This window comes from Dioscorea cayenensis, chromosome 19 (genome assembly GCF_009730915.1).
Source record: "Dioscorea cayenensis subsp. rotundata cultivar TDr96_F1 chromosome 19, TDr96_F1_v2_PseudoChromosome.rev07_lg8_w22 25.fasta, whole genome shotgun sequence".
Taxonomy (NCBI): Eukaryota; Viridiplantae; Streptophyta; class Magnoliopsida; order Dioscoreales; family Dioscoreaceae; genus Dioscorea; species Dioscorea cayenensis.
In genome coordinates this window covers 18,703,308-18,719,475 of record NC_052489.1, presented here as the reverse complement: position 1 = coordinate 18,719,475, position 16,168 = coordinate 18,703,308, and the positions used below count along the sequence as shown (strand labels likewise).

The 16,168-nt window shown below is 37.2% G+C and overlaps 1 protein-coding gene across 1 annotated transcript; it reads right to left on the bottom strand.

Annotated features, from left to right (window-relative positions):
- Nucleotides 1–12,418: 12,418 nt before the first annotated feature.
- Nucleotides 12,419–14,506, bottom strand: LOC120249849 (UDP-glycosyltransferase 83A1-like). The gene is made up of 2 exons (XM_039258525.1): nucleotides 13,772–14,506; nucleotides 12,419–13,412 (listed from the first exon to the last, which is right to left on the bottom strand). The coding sequence occupies exons 1-2, from the start codon at nucleotides 14,250–14,252 to the stop codon at nucleotides 12,520–12,522; spliced, it is 1,374 nt and encodes a 457-aa protein (XP_039114459.1). The 5' UTR covers nucleotides 14,253–14,506; the 3' UTR covers nucleotides 12,419–12,519.
- Between the last annotated feature and the right edge of the window lie 1,662 nt (nucleotides 14,507–16,168).

Below are 16,168 nucleotides of genomic sequence, written 5' to 3'. Positions count from 1 at the left end.
TTTTATTAATTAAATGGGCGGGCCAGCCCGCCAAAAGCAAGCCCCGCCCTGCCAAGAACCATAACCCGAATGGGTTGGCCCATTTAGGTCCGCCTCCAGGCGGGCCTGTAAAAGACCAACCCGACTCGCCCATTTTTATTGGCGGGCGGGCTGGCCCGGCGGGCCAAGCCTGAATTGATAGCTCTAATTGTAAGCTTCTTTCCAGATTCTTCATTTGATTCACGGGTGAACCCTACTCTCTTATTCTCTTCATTCAAGGTTTAACCATTCTTATCCCAGGCATTGACTTTGAGCTGGAAATGTTCATCCAACTCTGACATAAGAGTATTGACAATGAAGACTAGCGATACATCATGTTTAATCAAATTTTTTAAGCTTCCCACCCGGCCAAGATCTGCTGGGCTTTTCCCAATTGAAAGCAGGATTTTCAGGAGGCTTTCGATGAATCCCACACCTTCTTGATCAACTATGAACTCAAGAATTTCCACAATCTCTTTGTCTAAAGGTGGTTTGAGGTTAATTATTTTGCACAGACGCTGGATTGGTAATTTAAGCTTGTTACAACCCTTGTACTTATCCATGAGCCACCGGACATAGTGTTGTGCGTCATTTGAAATTTTATCAGCCTTATGAAAAACAATTGCTTTGCGGTTTGTCTGATCACATTGAACAGCCCGCTCTGATGGAATATGGAATATGGAATATGGAATATGGAATTCATTTATCAAAGTTATTATAACATGTTGCTCATAACCACGTAACTCAAATAAATTAACTTCAATATGCTGGAAAGATCGCTTGATGTTCAAATCGATGCTCCCAGCATGTTCTCCCTTAAGCTCTATTCAACTCATTTTTAAATGCATCTCTCAAGAATGCCAACACCATTGTTTTCTTGCCAATCCCTGGTGGACCTTCAAATATGAAATGATTGCACTCGTGTGTCATTATCACCAGTTGAAATTCCTCTGCTTGTACGCCCATAAACGAACTCAATCTCCTTGAGTAGAGGTGGACATGGGCCGGGCTGGGTCGGGTCTGGGCTGGGCTAGACTCAAATATACAACCCATATATTCGGGCTGGGCTGGGCCGGGCCATGTTCGGGCCAAATTGTTTTGATCCAAACCCGACCCATTTAATTGTCATTAGGCCCAGGCCCAGCCCAACCCGACCCAAAAAATAAATAATTTTTTTATGAAATAATTGAAATAACTAAATAAAACTACTACTACAACCCCTAAAATTTTTTCAAACATTTAAAAAAAATACAACACAAGTATTATAAATGTTTACTCTTTTCAAGCCTATTACTATTTTATATATATAATTATATATATTATTAATAATATATGATATATATTATTTATTTATTTGGGTCGGGCCGGGTCGGGTCAAAATTCATTTGACCCAAACCCAGCCCGAAATTCAATCGGGCCAAAACATTTGAGCCCAACCCAGTTTTTTGGGCCAACTTTCTAAACACAGGCCCTGTATTTTTTGGGCTAGGTTCGGGCCAGCCCATGGGTCGTCCGGCCCATGTCCACCCCTATCCTTGAGCGGTAATGGTCTCTTAAGCTTCTCTTTGTTGGCTATGATGGTGCCATCAGTGGCCACGATCTTAGACTTCGGATCTCTTTCCCTCAAGGACTTCGAATCAGGCTGGACAACGGGCTAACGGTCCTCTCGCTCAGACCACTCTTTTCCAAGCCAACCGACAATAATCCAGGACGAGTAGATGATGCCCTATTCTCACTGAGAGAGAAAAAGGAAACGGCACCCAAGAGACGGAGCTTCCTGGAGATGTCGGAGGAGGAGCTGCCACTGGCAAGACTCTCTTGGCCAGGGCTAAGGCCGTGGCTCGAAAAGTAATCGGAGCTAGAAACAGGAGCAAAGGTGGAAATTATATGGCGGTCGTTATACCTTAGACGGACCTCCATCAATCCAGAAGCAGAATCGGACAAAGCGGGCAGGGACTGGGTGCTCGACAGAGGGGACACAGGAAATTGTGAACTCGGATGAGGAGCGGCGGAAGGTGCCACTGTCAGAGCTCACCATTGATGGAGGAGAAGGGTCTCAAGAAGGAGAGGCACGGTGACGGTGGCAACAAGCGACAACATCTTTCTAACGTCGTCTTCTTTTTCTCTTCGTTCGTCTCTCCCCACGTCTTCTTCTTCTCTTCAGTTGGTAATGATTCTGGTGATAGCGGCAGTAACAACGACAACAGAGACAACGGTGTCAAGCTGCTTGGCCGTATTATCTCAGTCACTCAAGTAGCAACGACGACAGTGTCGGTGATGGTGACAGGCAACGATGCGCAAAAATAGCAGCATCAATGGTGAGCAGCAGTAGCGGTGTCAAGCTATATATATGTGTATATTTTTTTTTATATAAATATATATAAGAGGAGAGGAGTAAAAAACCTTTTTTTTTCCTTCCTTCTTTTTTTCTCTAAATTCTTTCTCGTTTTTTTTTCTCTTCTCAATTCTTTTTCGTCCTCCCCATATTCCTCTTTTAAAAGCTCCGCCCATCCTTATCTCCAAAAATCCGATCCCCCTAAGAATCAGATTAGGATAAGACTAATTTTAAATTTAATTTCAAAATTTGAATTTTTAATTATTATTTATTATTATTATTTATTATTATTTCATTTATTATTATTATTATTTATTATTTTATTTTATTTTATTATTATATATATATATTCAAAAAAATTTAATTAACCCACTTCGCCTCAGGATATGTGTTTGGGGTATTTCGGGATTTGCACTTTCTCAGGTTGCCTCGAGATCTGTTCTCAGGCCACATGAAATTTAGAATTGCCTCGGGATGTGTATTTGGGCTATCCTAAAATTTGAAATTGCCTCGAGATATTTATTCTCAAGGGAAATCTCATAATTTGCGTTTTACTTCGAGATATGATCTCAGGGGCAACTTTATAATTTGCATTTTGTATTTGCCTCGGAATTTGCATTCTAGTCCAAGACAACCAAATAATCATTTAAGATTAAGATTAGGATGCTTAAATTTAATTCTAAACATATCCATGATTTAAATTTTAATTAACTTAGGATTTGAGTTCTATTAGGACATATGTTACATTATTTATATATAAACAACATATTCTTAAATATATATATAGGTTTAAGTCATTGGTGTATGTACACATATATATTGTTCACTAAGGATGTTTGCTTATAATCGTTACATGATAATCTAACGGCTATTATTTACATAGATATTGTGCGGATTGAATGTGTATACTTACTGAATGATACTATTTGGCACAATTTTGTAATGTTCAACACTGTTCATAAATTGATAGTAGCCTTTGGATACTAATCCAACGGTTACTGTGGACGTCCTTATATTTAAAATCTAGGAACACTCCTAGATGATATGTTTGATCTTGTCATACTAATTTGGTTGCAGCATGGTCCCTCAAAAAAGAAAAATCCACAAGGCTAGAGTAAAATTAGAGTGTGGCACCTGTGAATTCAACAATTCCACAAGCCAATTTTAAGATGGAGCATGGTACATTGAAAGGTGAAATCAGTTCAAAGTATTTCATAATTTTTTTTTTCACTAGATTATTATGGGTAAATTACACTAGTGGCCACAGAAATTTGTCAGATGGGTTTATAACACTATAGTTAAAAAACTATTTTTTTTTAATAAAAAACCCATAAAACTTCACTCTGAACACACATTAAAACTAAATGGGTTGTTTCCGATAAGCTCGCACACGTGGCACTGATGTGTATGCCAAATTACATTATTTGTCAGATGAGTTAAATTACACCCATGGCCACACACGTTTTGGGTTTATAATGCTATGGCCAAAATACTATTTTCTTTAACATAAAACTCAAGTGCCATGTGTGCAATATTTGTAAAAATAATAATGTGATTTGATGTACACATAGCGCCACGTGTTCTTGTTCATAGGAAATAATCCGTTATGGCTTTATATGTGTCCGGAGTGAAGATTTATGGGTGTTATGTTAAAAAAAAAATAATTTTTTGGGCATGTCGTAGTAAATTTAAAACTTTCATGGCCATAGCTGTAATTTACCTGATTATTATTTCAAGAATATATTTGAAGCATAAAAAGTAGAAAATGAATTTTCTAATATATCCACGTTAGTAATATTTGCTCGGCGCATATTTAATTGATAACTCATTCTAAATACTGTAGTGTTACACATTGTTACTGTTTTAAAATTTTTCAATCATAAATGATTTGATTAAAAAAAGACTTTTAAAAGAATTACCTTTTTTTTTTTAATGGTCGTATGTTTCTCCTAAACTTAAAGAAGGATGATTTCATCTTTTGTTTGTTTTTTTTTTTTTTGGAAGAACCCAACAGGGCTAAATTTATTAAAATAAAACAGTGCCAAATTCAATTAAGGAAAAACAAAAACTAGGAAAAACAAGGCAAAAACAACTAGTTAAAATACAAAACCAGAATCAGAGAAAGTCTTCATTAACCAATGAGGAAGGTCTCTGCAAAAAAGGAAGAGACTAAGAGAGGAGTAATTAAATCCATAAGCATCAAGTTTGGTGGCCAGAAGCAACCAGGACCCAGGGATCGTGTGAATTTTGGGATTGTTGAACATGCTGAGTAGAAATTAAATACTAAGAAGCAGATTGTTGTTACGCCAAGAAGTGATGGAGTTCGGATTTGAAATGAGATTGCCAGTTGAGTTATTTTCATTGAAGATATGCCCCACAACCAGATTGTTATCCAGAGCGATAAGGAGCGCAGTTTCCAACACAAGGAGGTTATTAGCAACAATATCATCAGTGTATTAAGAGCATCAGCCTGCAATGGAAACAGAGTAATTAGATTTGGAGAAAAAGAAACCAAATGCCCTCACCTTAGTGTTCTGGTTGAGATAAGTGTGGATGAAGAGAAATTGACCATCAGCATCCGAGAAATTGTTCAATAAGAGGCACTGACCCAAAAGGCTCTTATGACAATTAATATGATCCTGAACATGGGAAATAGCTTTGAGGACAATGGTATGAAAGATAGGTTTCACATTTCTGAATATTGCATTACATCGAGATTTCCAGATAAACCAAGCAATAACAGAGATAATAGAGATGATGTTCAAAGAATAGGTGTTATCAGTAATTCAAGCGCCAGATTGGAACCCATGAGGGAAGGATACTTGCACACCAGATTTGTTGCTGAGATGGGACCAGATGTGTAAGACCTTAGGGCACAAGCAAAATAAATGATCAATGGTTTCAGGGGAAAGACCACAAAAAACACAAGAGGAATTGGGACCCATATTAATATGGAACAAGAAATCTATAGTTGTTAAACGACCGTGGAGAAGAAGCCAGAGAAAGTGTTTAATCTGGGAAGCAAAGAACAAACGCCAAATGAAATTCCAACCCTGCCAAGCAACACTACTAGAGGAAATGTGATTAAGATGGTGATAAACTGCAAAAGAGATATTATTACTACCAGAACCAGGATGCCAAATCCAATGATTATCAAAAGAAAGATCAATAGAGCCCAGTAAAGAGGACATATCATTGACATTGGGACCAAATATATGATTCAGACTTTCATAATTCCAACCATCACCACAAACAAGACCCGAAAAAGGAAAATGATCCACAGTTACGTCAATATTGATAAACGTAGGCTTTAAGGCAATAGAAACATCAAAGCACCAAGGATCCCAAAGAAAAGAGGTATTAAAGAGATTAACAACATTGATACGACAAAAATGCTTAATATGATTGGCCGAGTTGTATAACCCACGAAAAAACTAGGAATATTTGGCTGGGGCAGGGTTTCTCCAAAAATTAATTTTGCCATATTTTAAATGCAGAATGCCCACCCAGATAGCTTGCTCACAGTTGAGATATTTAAATACATGTTTCGCCATAAGAGAGTACTTAGGAATGGATAAATTTCTGATACCAATACCCCCTCAGACTTACCACCATTAATAATGCTCCAACCCACATTATGGATGCCCTTTCCATTGCCGGATTGACTCCAAAAGAAATTCCTCACAACCTTGGTAATCTCTGAAATAATTGAATCAGGAATCGAGTAAACGGAAAGTGTATAAGTAGGAATGGAGAGAAGGGTAGAATTGATCAGGATAGTTTTAGCAGCCTTAGACAAAGAGTAGTTTCCCCATCTATTACAAGAATGCCGGATTTTATCAACCATAGGCTTAAAGGCATTGGTAGCAATCCTTTAGGGGAGATCAGAATGCCCAAATATTTGAAAGGAAATGACGCGGGAGAAAGGTTCAGAATAGAACAGATTTTATTAGAAATAAATTTATTGCACCAACTGGGGAAGTAAATTTGAGATTTGGCTAGATTAGGTCTCTGTCCAGAAAAGGAGTTATATCGAGCGAGGCAGATATTGATATTTTGGGCAGCTTTTCTGGAAGCATAGGTAACAAGAATAAGGTCATCTGCATACATTAAATGGTTGAAATTATGGGACAAGCTCGGACAAAAGCCAGGAATCAAACCGTTACACATATATTGATTCAACATGGTGATGAGAACTTGAGAAACTATAATAAATAGATAAGAAGAGATAGGGTCCCCTTGATGAATGCCCTTGGAGGAGGAGAACCAAGGGGAAGGTTTACCATTAATGATTAAAGATAAAGAGCTCGAGACCAAACAAGTCCTGAGGCAAGAAATCCAAATTGGAGGGAACTTCATTTTGGATAAAACGGTAAGAATTGCACTCCAATTTAAGGTGTCATAGGCCTTCTCAATATCAAGTTTAATAAGCATCCTCGGGGGGTTATTGGTATCATATTCCAAGGTATGGACTATCTCTTGAGCGGCAATGATATTGTCAAAGGGGCATCGACCAGAAACAAATCTAGCCTGCTCATGATCGATCAACGATGGGAGAACACTCTTTAAATGATTAGCCAGAATTTTAGTTATAATTTTGAAGCAAACATTACACAGGGAAATCGGCCTGAAATCTGAAACAGATTTAGGTTTGTCCTTCTTGGGAATAAGAATGATAAATGTTTTACCCCAAGAGGACGGTAAGATCGAGTGATCAAAGAAAAAGCGAATGGCAAAAAACAGATGATCCCCAATGACATGCCAAAAATTGTGAAAAAACTCCACATTAAAGCCATCGGGACCAGGGGATTTACCTGGGGGAAGGTCGTGAATGGTGCTAAACACTTCATCCTTAGTTACCTCATGAATGAGATTGAAGGCCTCAGTGTCGGAGATATGAGGGAGATAGCAGGGGACTGTATCGATAAGATCAGCAATACGGACAGAGGGGGAAGTCCAAAGCTTCTTGTAATATTCAATAAATGCCATCTCAATGCCTGATTGATTCAAATGAACCATGGCAGAAGCATCAACAACCTGTGAGATCGAATTAACAAGCGAGCGAATACGATTGATGGAATGAAAAAAAGGGGAATTCATGTCACCATCCTTAACCCAAGTCAAATGAGCACGTTGAGCCCACTTAGTGATGCACTGACGCTGAAGAGCAGCCAATTTAGCATAATTGGTCGAGAGGAGGGACTGGGAACTAGGGCTCAAATTTGAAGCTTCTAGGCAAAAAATATTGGCTTCAGTGTCCAATAGGGAAGATTCAACCCTATTGACACCAAGCCGAGAAAGAACGATTGAGATGCTTAAGGATATTGGTTTTAAAAAGATTAATCCACGCCAGGATGACTAGACACCGATCAAGTCTAGCCCACAGCCGTGCTAAACCAGATTGGTTGTTGCACCACGTAAAAGAAGTCCCAGTGAAATTTAAATCAATCAAATTGTTGTTTTCAATAAACTCAAGAAGAAACCGGGATTTACGATCATAGTAAACAAAAGAACCTCCTTTATGCTCATTTTTGGAAAGGACTGAGTTGAAATCACCCAACAGGAGCCAGGGGAGACATAAGGAGGTGATTTTGGAAAGCTAACGCCAAAGGAAACATTAATTATGGGTCCGAGAGGAGTTATAAACTACAGAGACAATAAAACTATCAGTAGTGTTAGGGGAAATAATGAGATGAAGAGCTCTTCTAGAAACGACAATAGGAGTGACCTTACCAATAGATTTGTTCCAAAGGATCAAGATGCCACCGGAAAAGCCATCGACAAGAATGGCTGCCCAATCCCACGAATTAGAGATCTTCTTACAGAAACGGTCCACACGACTAGAATTAGCTATGGTTTCCACAAGGCATACCAATAAAGACTTGAAAGTTCGGATGAGACGAAAAACTCTAGAGGAAGTGTCTCGTGCCGAGATACCCCTACAGTTCCAGAAAATAATATTAGCCTTAATCATTAAAATAAAAGAAAATAGAGAACATAAGGAGCAGCTCCCTGAAAGAAGGACGGTTAAGTATGACAGGAACCAGGACCAGGATCCCCAGCTTCGAGTCTACCCTTCTTAATGGAAAAGTCAGCATCATCGATTCCTTTTCTTATAAGAGCATCCCTTCGAGCTTCGTTTTGCTATTGAACAAGGGTCATAGAATCTTCAGGACCCTCATCAGCCAACATCTCATCATCTTTGTCTTCAGAAAGATCTTCTTCTCTACTGCTATCTTCATCCATATCTCCATCATCCAAAGCCTCGGAGACTCTGCTCACCCCCAAGGAATGGGAACACGGATCCGAGGTTGGGGGAGGCGGAGAGGGAGTCGATAGGGATGAATGAAGGATAGGCGGAGGAGATTTTGAACGGGAGCTTAAGGCTAAAGAATCAAATGAGGTAGAGTTGCGTGCAGAGGAGACGAGAGTCTTCCTTGAAGTATTTTGAATGGGGAAAGAGGATGGTGCGTCAAAGTCAGAATGGGAGGGAAGGATGGCCAGCAAGATTTGATTGATGCGAGTAGGGAGAGAAGGCGGCAGATTTGAAGTGATTTGGTTGGGAGGAGTGGTCAGCAAGCAAGAATTGATGAGTGTGGGCGGCACTGTTTGATGGGGACTAGGGCTGGTGGATGGCGCTGATGGATGGGGACTAGAGCCAGAGCCTTGTGAAGTGTTGAAAAGCGGATTATGGTCAGATTGAGTGTGAGTAACTGACGGAAGGGGAATTGACTGGCTAGGGGGTATAGATGGCTGCTCATTAATAGTATGGATAGGAAGAGTGGCATTGGGACGAGCGGACCATCCTCTACTAGCCTTGTGGAAACCGCCACGTAGGCTGCGAACATTGGCACCTCGAGAAGCGCCAGAGTCAGGAACTGGGTCAGCTGCAACGCTCTGGGTCGCCAGGGTGGCACGTGTGCCTCCACCGCGACCCCGAGAGTTACCTCGCCGCTGTGACACAAGGAACCAAGGGCCCAAGTCCGTCTTCGGGAGAGAAGGGTTACCAATATCAGAGGCCGCTGAAGAGGACGATCATGGGGCATAGTAGAATCCTCACTACAACAAAATTGATGATTAGTGACAATTTTAATTTTGACATATTGGTTTTTTGTCACAAAAAAATACATAATGTGACGAAATCATTATTTAGTCACTCATTTTGCTTGTTTGATAATTTTATGTGACAATACTTTAAATTGTCACATGATATTGTCACAAAAGGATTAGCTCCAAATGCACTCGTACTTTTAGTGACGGTTTAAATATTAAGTGACAAATATAGTACGTCATTAATATAATATTTTTTCGTGACAAATTTTAAGATTTGTTGTTTTTAAACTAAATTTAAATAATGTTACTAATATTAACATATATTATCAATGACAATTTGAATTTTTTTTTTATGTACCTTAATTTATTTTTGTGACACATAGGTTTGTCACCAAAATATAAGTAATAATGATATTATAATATTGTTACAAATAAATATCGCATTACTTGATGATATTGGATAATGTCACTATTTGTTACTAAATTTAATGACACTAATCATCTTTCACTAATAATTTTTTTCGTAGTCAAATGCTTAATACCATTGAAAGATAAAATGCTAAATGACATAAACATTCTTTTATGCTTTACAATTAATTTAGGAGAAAAATATAACAAAATTGTTTATAAAAATTGACATAGGTATGAGTAAGGACATAACAATAATTTTTTTAGGTGGGTCAAGCAAAACGTTAATAAACCAAACAACAAATTTTTTTATAAATATTTTTATAAAATATAATTTTCAATATCATGCTTACCAATTTGTCGAATATGAAAGCAAATAATAGACTTTTCCAAATATTTTTCTAAAATCATATATTTTTATACAATATAAATAGCTTTTGCAAGTAAAAAAACTTGAGAAAGCAAAACAATATATTTTTTGCAAAAGAATATAAATTTTTTTCATGTTATATAAACCAATTTATACCTAGGGGCAAGGGGATAAAAAAAAAATAAAAATTTTGCAAATATTTTTCCTAAAAATATAATTTTTTAAAACTATATTTATCAATTTATACATTGTTTATTTTCAAAAAAAAATTGTGAAGATAGGGTTGTAGCATCCCCATATTAGTTTAATTTCATATTGATTTATTTTAAATTATTTATTTTTTTATTCAAATAACTCTCTTTATCTCTTTTTGAATTTTTTTTATTTTTAAATATTTTATTAAAGATATTTTATATTAACACCTTCATATATATTATAATTTATTTTATCCATGCATTGATCTTCAACAGTTGGATCTAAGGGGGTACTGACCACCGTCTTCCCCGAAGGACAAAGAGGAGGATGAGTACCTCCAGTTCTAGGAGTCGAAGATCGCGGACAGGAGTTGGTGCCATGACCAATCAAGCCACATGAATAACAGAAAGTAGGCAACCTCTCATACATGACAACAACAAAAACCCGGTGATCATCATCTCGATACACACTCTAGCGAACTTAGATCGAGTCAGAGAGGTCGTAAGATCATCGATTTTGAGGAGGATACCAAGCTGACTAGCTATGGTGTCGAGTGTTTCTCCGTCCCAGAACTCAATCGGAAGATTATGGAACTGAACCCAAATGGCCACCGTGCTAAGCTTAGCAAACGTAGGCTCGAAGAAAGGTTTCCATGGAGTCAGCTGCAGAGTAATACCATTCACAGACCAAGGACCATCCAACAGGAGATGTTGCAATGTTTGTTGAGAAGAGCATCAAATAAGCATGAAACCATTCAGCAAATCAGAGATGAGAACTTCCCCTAAGTTGGACCATTTAGCAAGTAATTCATCTTTGACTTGTGTGAATGGAGGAGGTTTGCTGAAAAGTTTTCCGTAAAGGGAGTGTTGAAACCGCATACATGCCCTGTTGATGGCATCCTTGTCGAGACAAATAAAAGTAGAAGTTGACTCCTTTAACTTGTTGAGGATCTGGGGGTTGTGAAGAGGTGAAACGTCCATAGATTGGTGGAGAGAGGAGGCAATCTGAGCCCAAGATTTGGGTTGAGCCGAAGAAGGTGGGGGGACCGAATGCCGGTCCCCACTTGCCATGGCAAGGGGGATCGACCGAAAATCAGAGCAATGGCAGAGAGAAGAGGAGAGCAATGTTGAGCAGAGAGAGCTTTTGACTGAATATTATTGTTGATTTTCATCTTATGTTGTACCCTTTCTCGAGGTGCCAGCATTGTTGATTTTCATCTCATGTTTGTTAGATGACCCTTTTTTTTCCCATAACATATAAATGAATTTTAGTATCTAAAATCTAGGATAGATAGCTTTTGCTAGTAATATTATTGATGCCCAAAAATCCATGTTTTTTAACGTTTCTCATGGTCATGAAAACTATTATAGAAAAATAATTACAAGTATTATCAATTATTTTTTATCAACAAGTAAAATGAAAAATAATTGATGACAAAACTCTCGAAGAATCAACTAGTCATATATTGGTAAAATACAAGCAAACCATTAAAATGATAATAGTAAATAATAAATTAGATAGCCCAATAGTATGACACAAAAATTAAAGGAGGATTGCAAGGATTCGAATCTCTCAGTGTATCACTATTCATTGTACTATTTATGTACTGCACACTTGCATCCGGATATTGTTCATTAGTATTGTTTATTAGGTCCTAATGTTGATCTTTTGTTGGAAAAACAGTTGTTTCACCCTTCCATAATTGCATGGAAGTGTGATTTTCCTAGAAAGTTTGCAAGTCACCATAATTAATACATCTCCGTACTTACATATTCGTTTGACAATCTTTAAAATGGGGTGTTTTCATCTATTCATAAATAAAATTAAAAATAAAAATAGCAAAACTAAAGTGACTAAAGAATTATGCTGAAGATTTGCTATAAAATATAACTCAAAAAAGAATTATGAGGCATTAAAAGTAGTAATAATATGTATCTTTTCTATTTAATTAGTAACTTTGTATATTGGCTTGCAAAAATGGATGAGTTGAATTTACATGTATACAAGAGAAATAAATACGTGTGAAAAGCAAGTGCCAATATCAAATAAGTATATCTCATGTGAAGATAAAGTGGTAGGAGAGTGTAATGGACAGACATTCAACCTTACATTCATAACACATTTCAAGAATTAATATTTACTAATGGACTGAAGACTTCATACGATTGACAAAGCAGTTGAAATTCTCCAAATAAGACCCTCCTTTTTTGACACTCTTATCAGCCATGGCCTTCAGCTGCATTGCCCTTGCCTTCATCGCTTCATCACTCATCAACTCCTCCACTTTTCTCTTAATTTCCTCCCTTGAAACAACTTTGTTACCGCCAAGATTCATCCTCAAACCAATTTTCCAAACATCACAAATGTAACCTTGGTTGATAAACTGTTCAGCAAAATATGGCCAACAAAGGAATGGCACTCCATTTGCCAGTCCCTCCATTGTTGAATTCCATCCACAATGAGACATAAAACAAGCAATGGAACAGTGAGCCAATACCTGCTGCTGAGGAGCCCAACTCACTATCATTCCCCTTCCTTCAACCCTGGACCTAAATCTTGCCAAAAATCCAACATCCTCCTCTCCGGTGAACCCGGGCCTCATTGCCCACAAGAACCTCTTGCCGGATAGTTCTAACCCAAGAGCAAGCTCTTCAAACTGGCAGTGATCAAACATTGCAAGGCTACCAAAAGCAATGTAAATCACAGAGTTGGGAGGTTGTTTGTCAAGCCATGTGATGCAGGATGTATCCTCCTCCCAGAAGTATCCTTTTGGTTTTTTGAATTCTTGACTGGCGAGCAATGGCCCTATTAGTAATATGTTTGGTGGAACGATGCAGTTCCCCATTTCAAGGCCGGAGAATGAGTTGCAGAGGATAAGCTCTTCTGTGTTGACAGTGGCACCAACGTTCAAGGTTAATTTAAACATGTGATGTCTTGTTTTGATGTCCGAGAAACACTGCCATGGCAAATCAGCACTTCTCATAGATGGTATTTCAGGGCTTATTTGGAACTTTCCTTTTGTTTTTACCTCTCCTACACCAAATGAAGTAGAGATGTACAAATAAGCATTGGCCATTATATCAATGAAATCTGATCGGAAGAAAAATAAACCTTTCTTGAGAAAAAGATAAGAAATTTATAGCAGAGAGAGCCAATTAAGCTTTAACTAATTAAAGATCATGCAACCAACTTCACCCATTTGTACAATTACCCTCCATCTTTATCACTTCAAGATTGGGAACTCAACAGAAACGAAGAAACTAAAGCCCATTTCTTTTAAAAAGTAAATATAGATTAAGACTTTTTCTGATCCTCTAAGTGAACTAGCACTTCAGTCCAAGTAGACAAAGATGATGATGATGATGATGATGATGATGAATGCTAATATTTACCTTGTTCGTCAATGATGCCATCTTCAATTAGTTTGGGTACGCTTGGTCCAATGAGCAAAGTTCCGAGGCCCGCTACATAGAAGAGAACCGTCTGGAGTCCTGCTTTCTTAGCAACATCCAAAGTCCATGCCAGGAAGATATCAACAATGAAACAAGTGAACTTATGATTTTCCACCATGTTGCTCTTCTTTATCAGCTCCTCCAAATATGCAGGCAAGACTTGTTGTAATCTTTCATAAATCCTGGCAAGATCATTTGGGTCATCTCCTTCCTCCGCTCCATCAACGATTGTAACAAAATTAATATGATTCATGTCACAGCTGCTGTTTGACATGGCACTGGTGATGCGAGCATGGTTCAACTCAGTGTTAACAAATGTAATCTTGAACTCTCTCTCAACCAAACGGTTAGATAGTTCCAGTAAAGGGATGACATGGCCTTGAGCTGGGAATGGGAATACTAATGCATGTGGCTGCCCCATTTCTATTGGCTTGAACTACTAGGTATATATATATATATATATACATTGATACCATGAGCTTGTTGATCTATCTATTTGCACAAATAGCTGGAAGAAAGTATAGAATAGAAGCACCTTTAAAGGATTGTTTTGTTTGTGTTGCAGCCATAAAACATTGGTTTGAAGTCAGGATATCTATTGGTATGACTATGGTTAAAGGTAAGCATCCTAGCTTCCGCATAACATTTATGGCATAATGCTATTATGCATAAGTTTAACTCCATTATAAGGATTAACACCAACTTAGTAGACAAGAACATAGTCACTCTGCACTAATTCAATAATTGAGTTAGGTGACCAGTCCAAAGCATCACTTAGAAAGAAGGTGGCCAGTCACCGAGCAGTAGATAATTAAGTGAGTTAGCTGACCAGTTGCCTGCATTATTGATAGAAGTTGATTGAAAGTTCACCGTGTCCGCATCGATCAGGATCAATACAAATCAGAAGTGAAATGAGACGATGGGTTGGTAGCATACGACTTTATTATATTTTATGAGGCTAAGAGAATGGGAGGTCTAGTGCATGACGTCACCCCTTAATTAGCAATGTCTTGCATTACTACACTATAGCTAACTCTGGAGTGGTACATATGAGATCAAACTTAATTTGGACTTGGTCTTGGAGTTTTTTATGCATTTTGGACTTTTTTCCCCTGTGAGGAAGTGAATTAAAATTTTGATAATATATATAAACATGTGAAATTTGAGCAGAATTGTTTCTTATAAAATACCAACCATACACTTGAGCTCATCAATAATTGTATGGCTTATTGGTCTGTTGCGGAAGAGAAGGCAATTATGGTATTAGGAGTAAAGGATAAGCTTAGAAAACTCCAACAAACAATGCAGAGAAAAAGGATCACTCTCCAGAATGCTGAAAAGAAAACCACCCATGAAGACAAGGGCACAGAAAGTTGGATTACTCATGTTCATGGCTTGTCTCATTGACAAGCCATGGTTAATAATATGAAGAGTCTAAACAATAAACCAAAGTTGATATATAAGGCAAAGATCACTAAAACAAATTAATACGTTGCAAGCCATTACTAAGGCTATTAATCTTTCAGTATTATTCATGTTTGCTTGAATTCAATGTTATAGGTACAATATTCTGGCATGCTGTATACTTGAATAGAAATATTAGCTTGATGTTCAAGATAAACAGAAAGAGCATATAATTTTTACTAGGAAACTAATTCTATGCACGAGAAAATTAACCCTGATGCAAAGAAATTAATCTTCTGCAAAGGAAACTAATCATAATCATGTTATTGACTCACATTATCAATAACATACAATGATGGAAAAATTGCTAATAAATTTCTTTTACTTTCTTCGAGTTAAGTGTTTCAAAACCATAAAGCACGTTTGAAAGAAATCAGTGTCTTGACAACCATTACCATACCACACGGTTCAAATAGTTAGATTGGATACTGGATAGTTTTATGGTCAGATCTAGAAAAAAACGATATAATGCATTAAACCGAATATTGTCTGGTTAAACCCGGTTTGAATTTTTGTACTTAAGTTTATTATTGAAATTTAAAATAATATTTGTTTTATTCAAAAAGTTGAATTTAGGGAATATTTGGTTTGGTACAAGTGAAATTACATTGTAACTGAAATCACATGTAAGTAAAAAGTATTGTATTTCAAATTACATCATTGTTGTTTAGTGTGATGTAATTAGAAATGTTGTATTTACATTTTCACTGTTTGGTTTAATGTAACCTGAGGAATATAATCACCATGCAAATAGAATTATAAAATTACCAATTATCTATCATTTAGTTATTTAATATTATTTAAAAAATCCTTCAATTAGGTAATATGCTTTAATTTTATGCTTAAAATTGATTAATTAATTTAACTTTCACT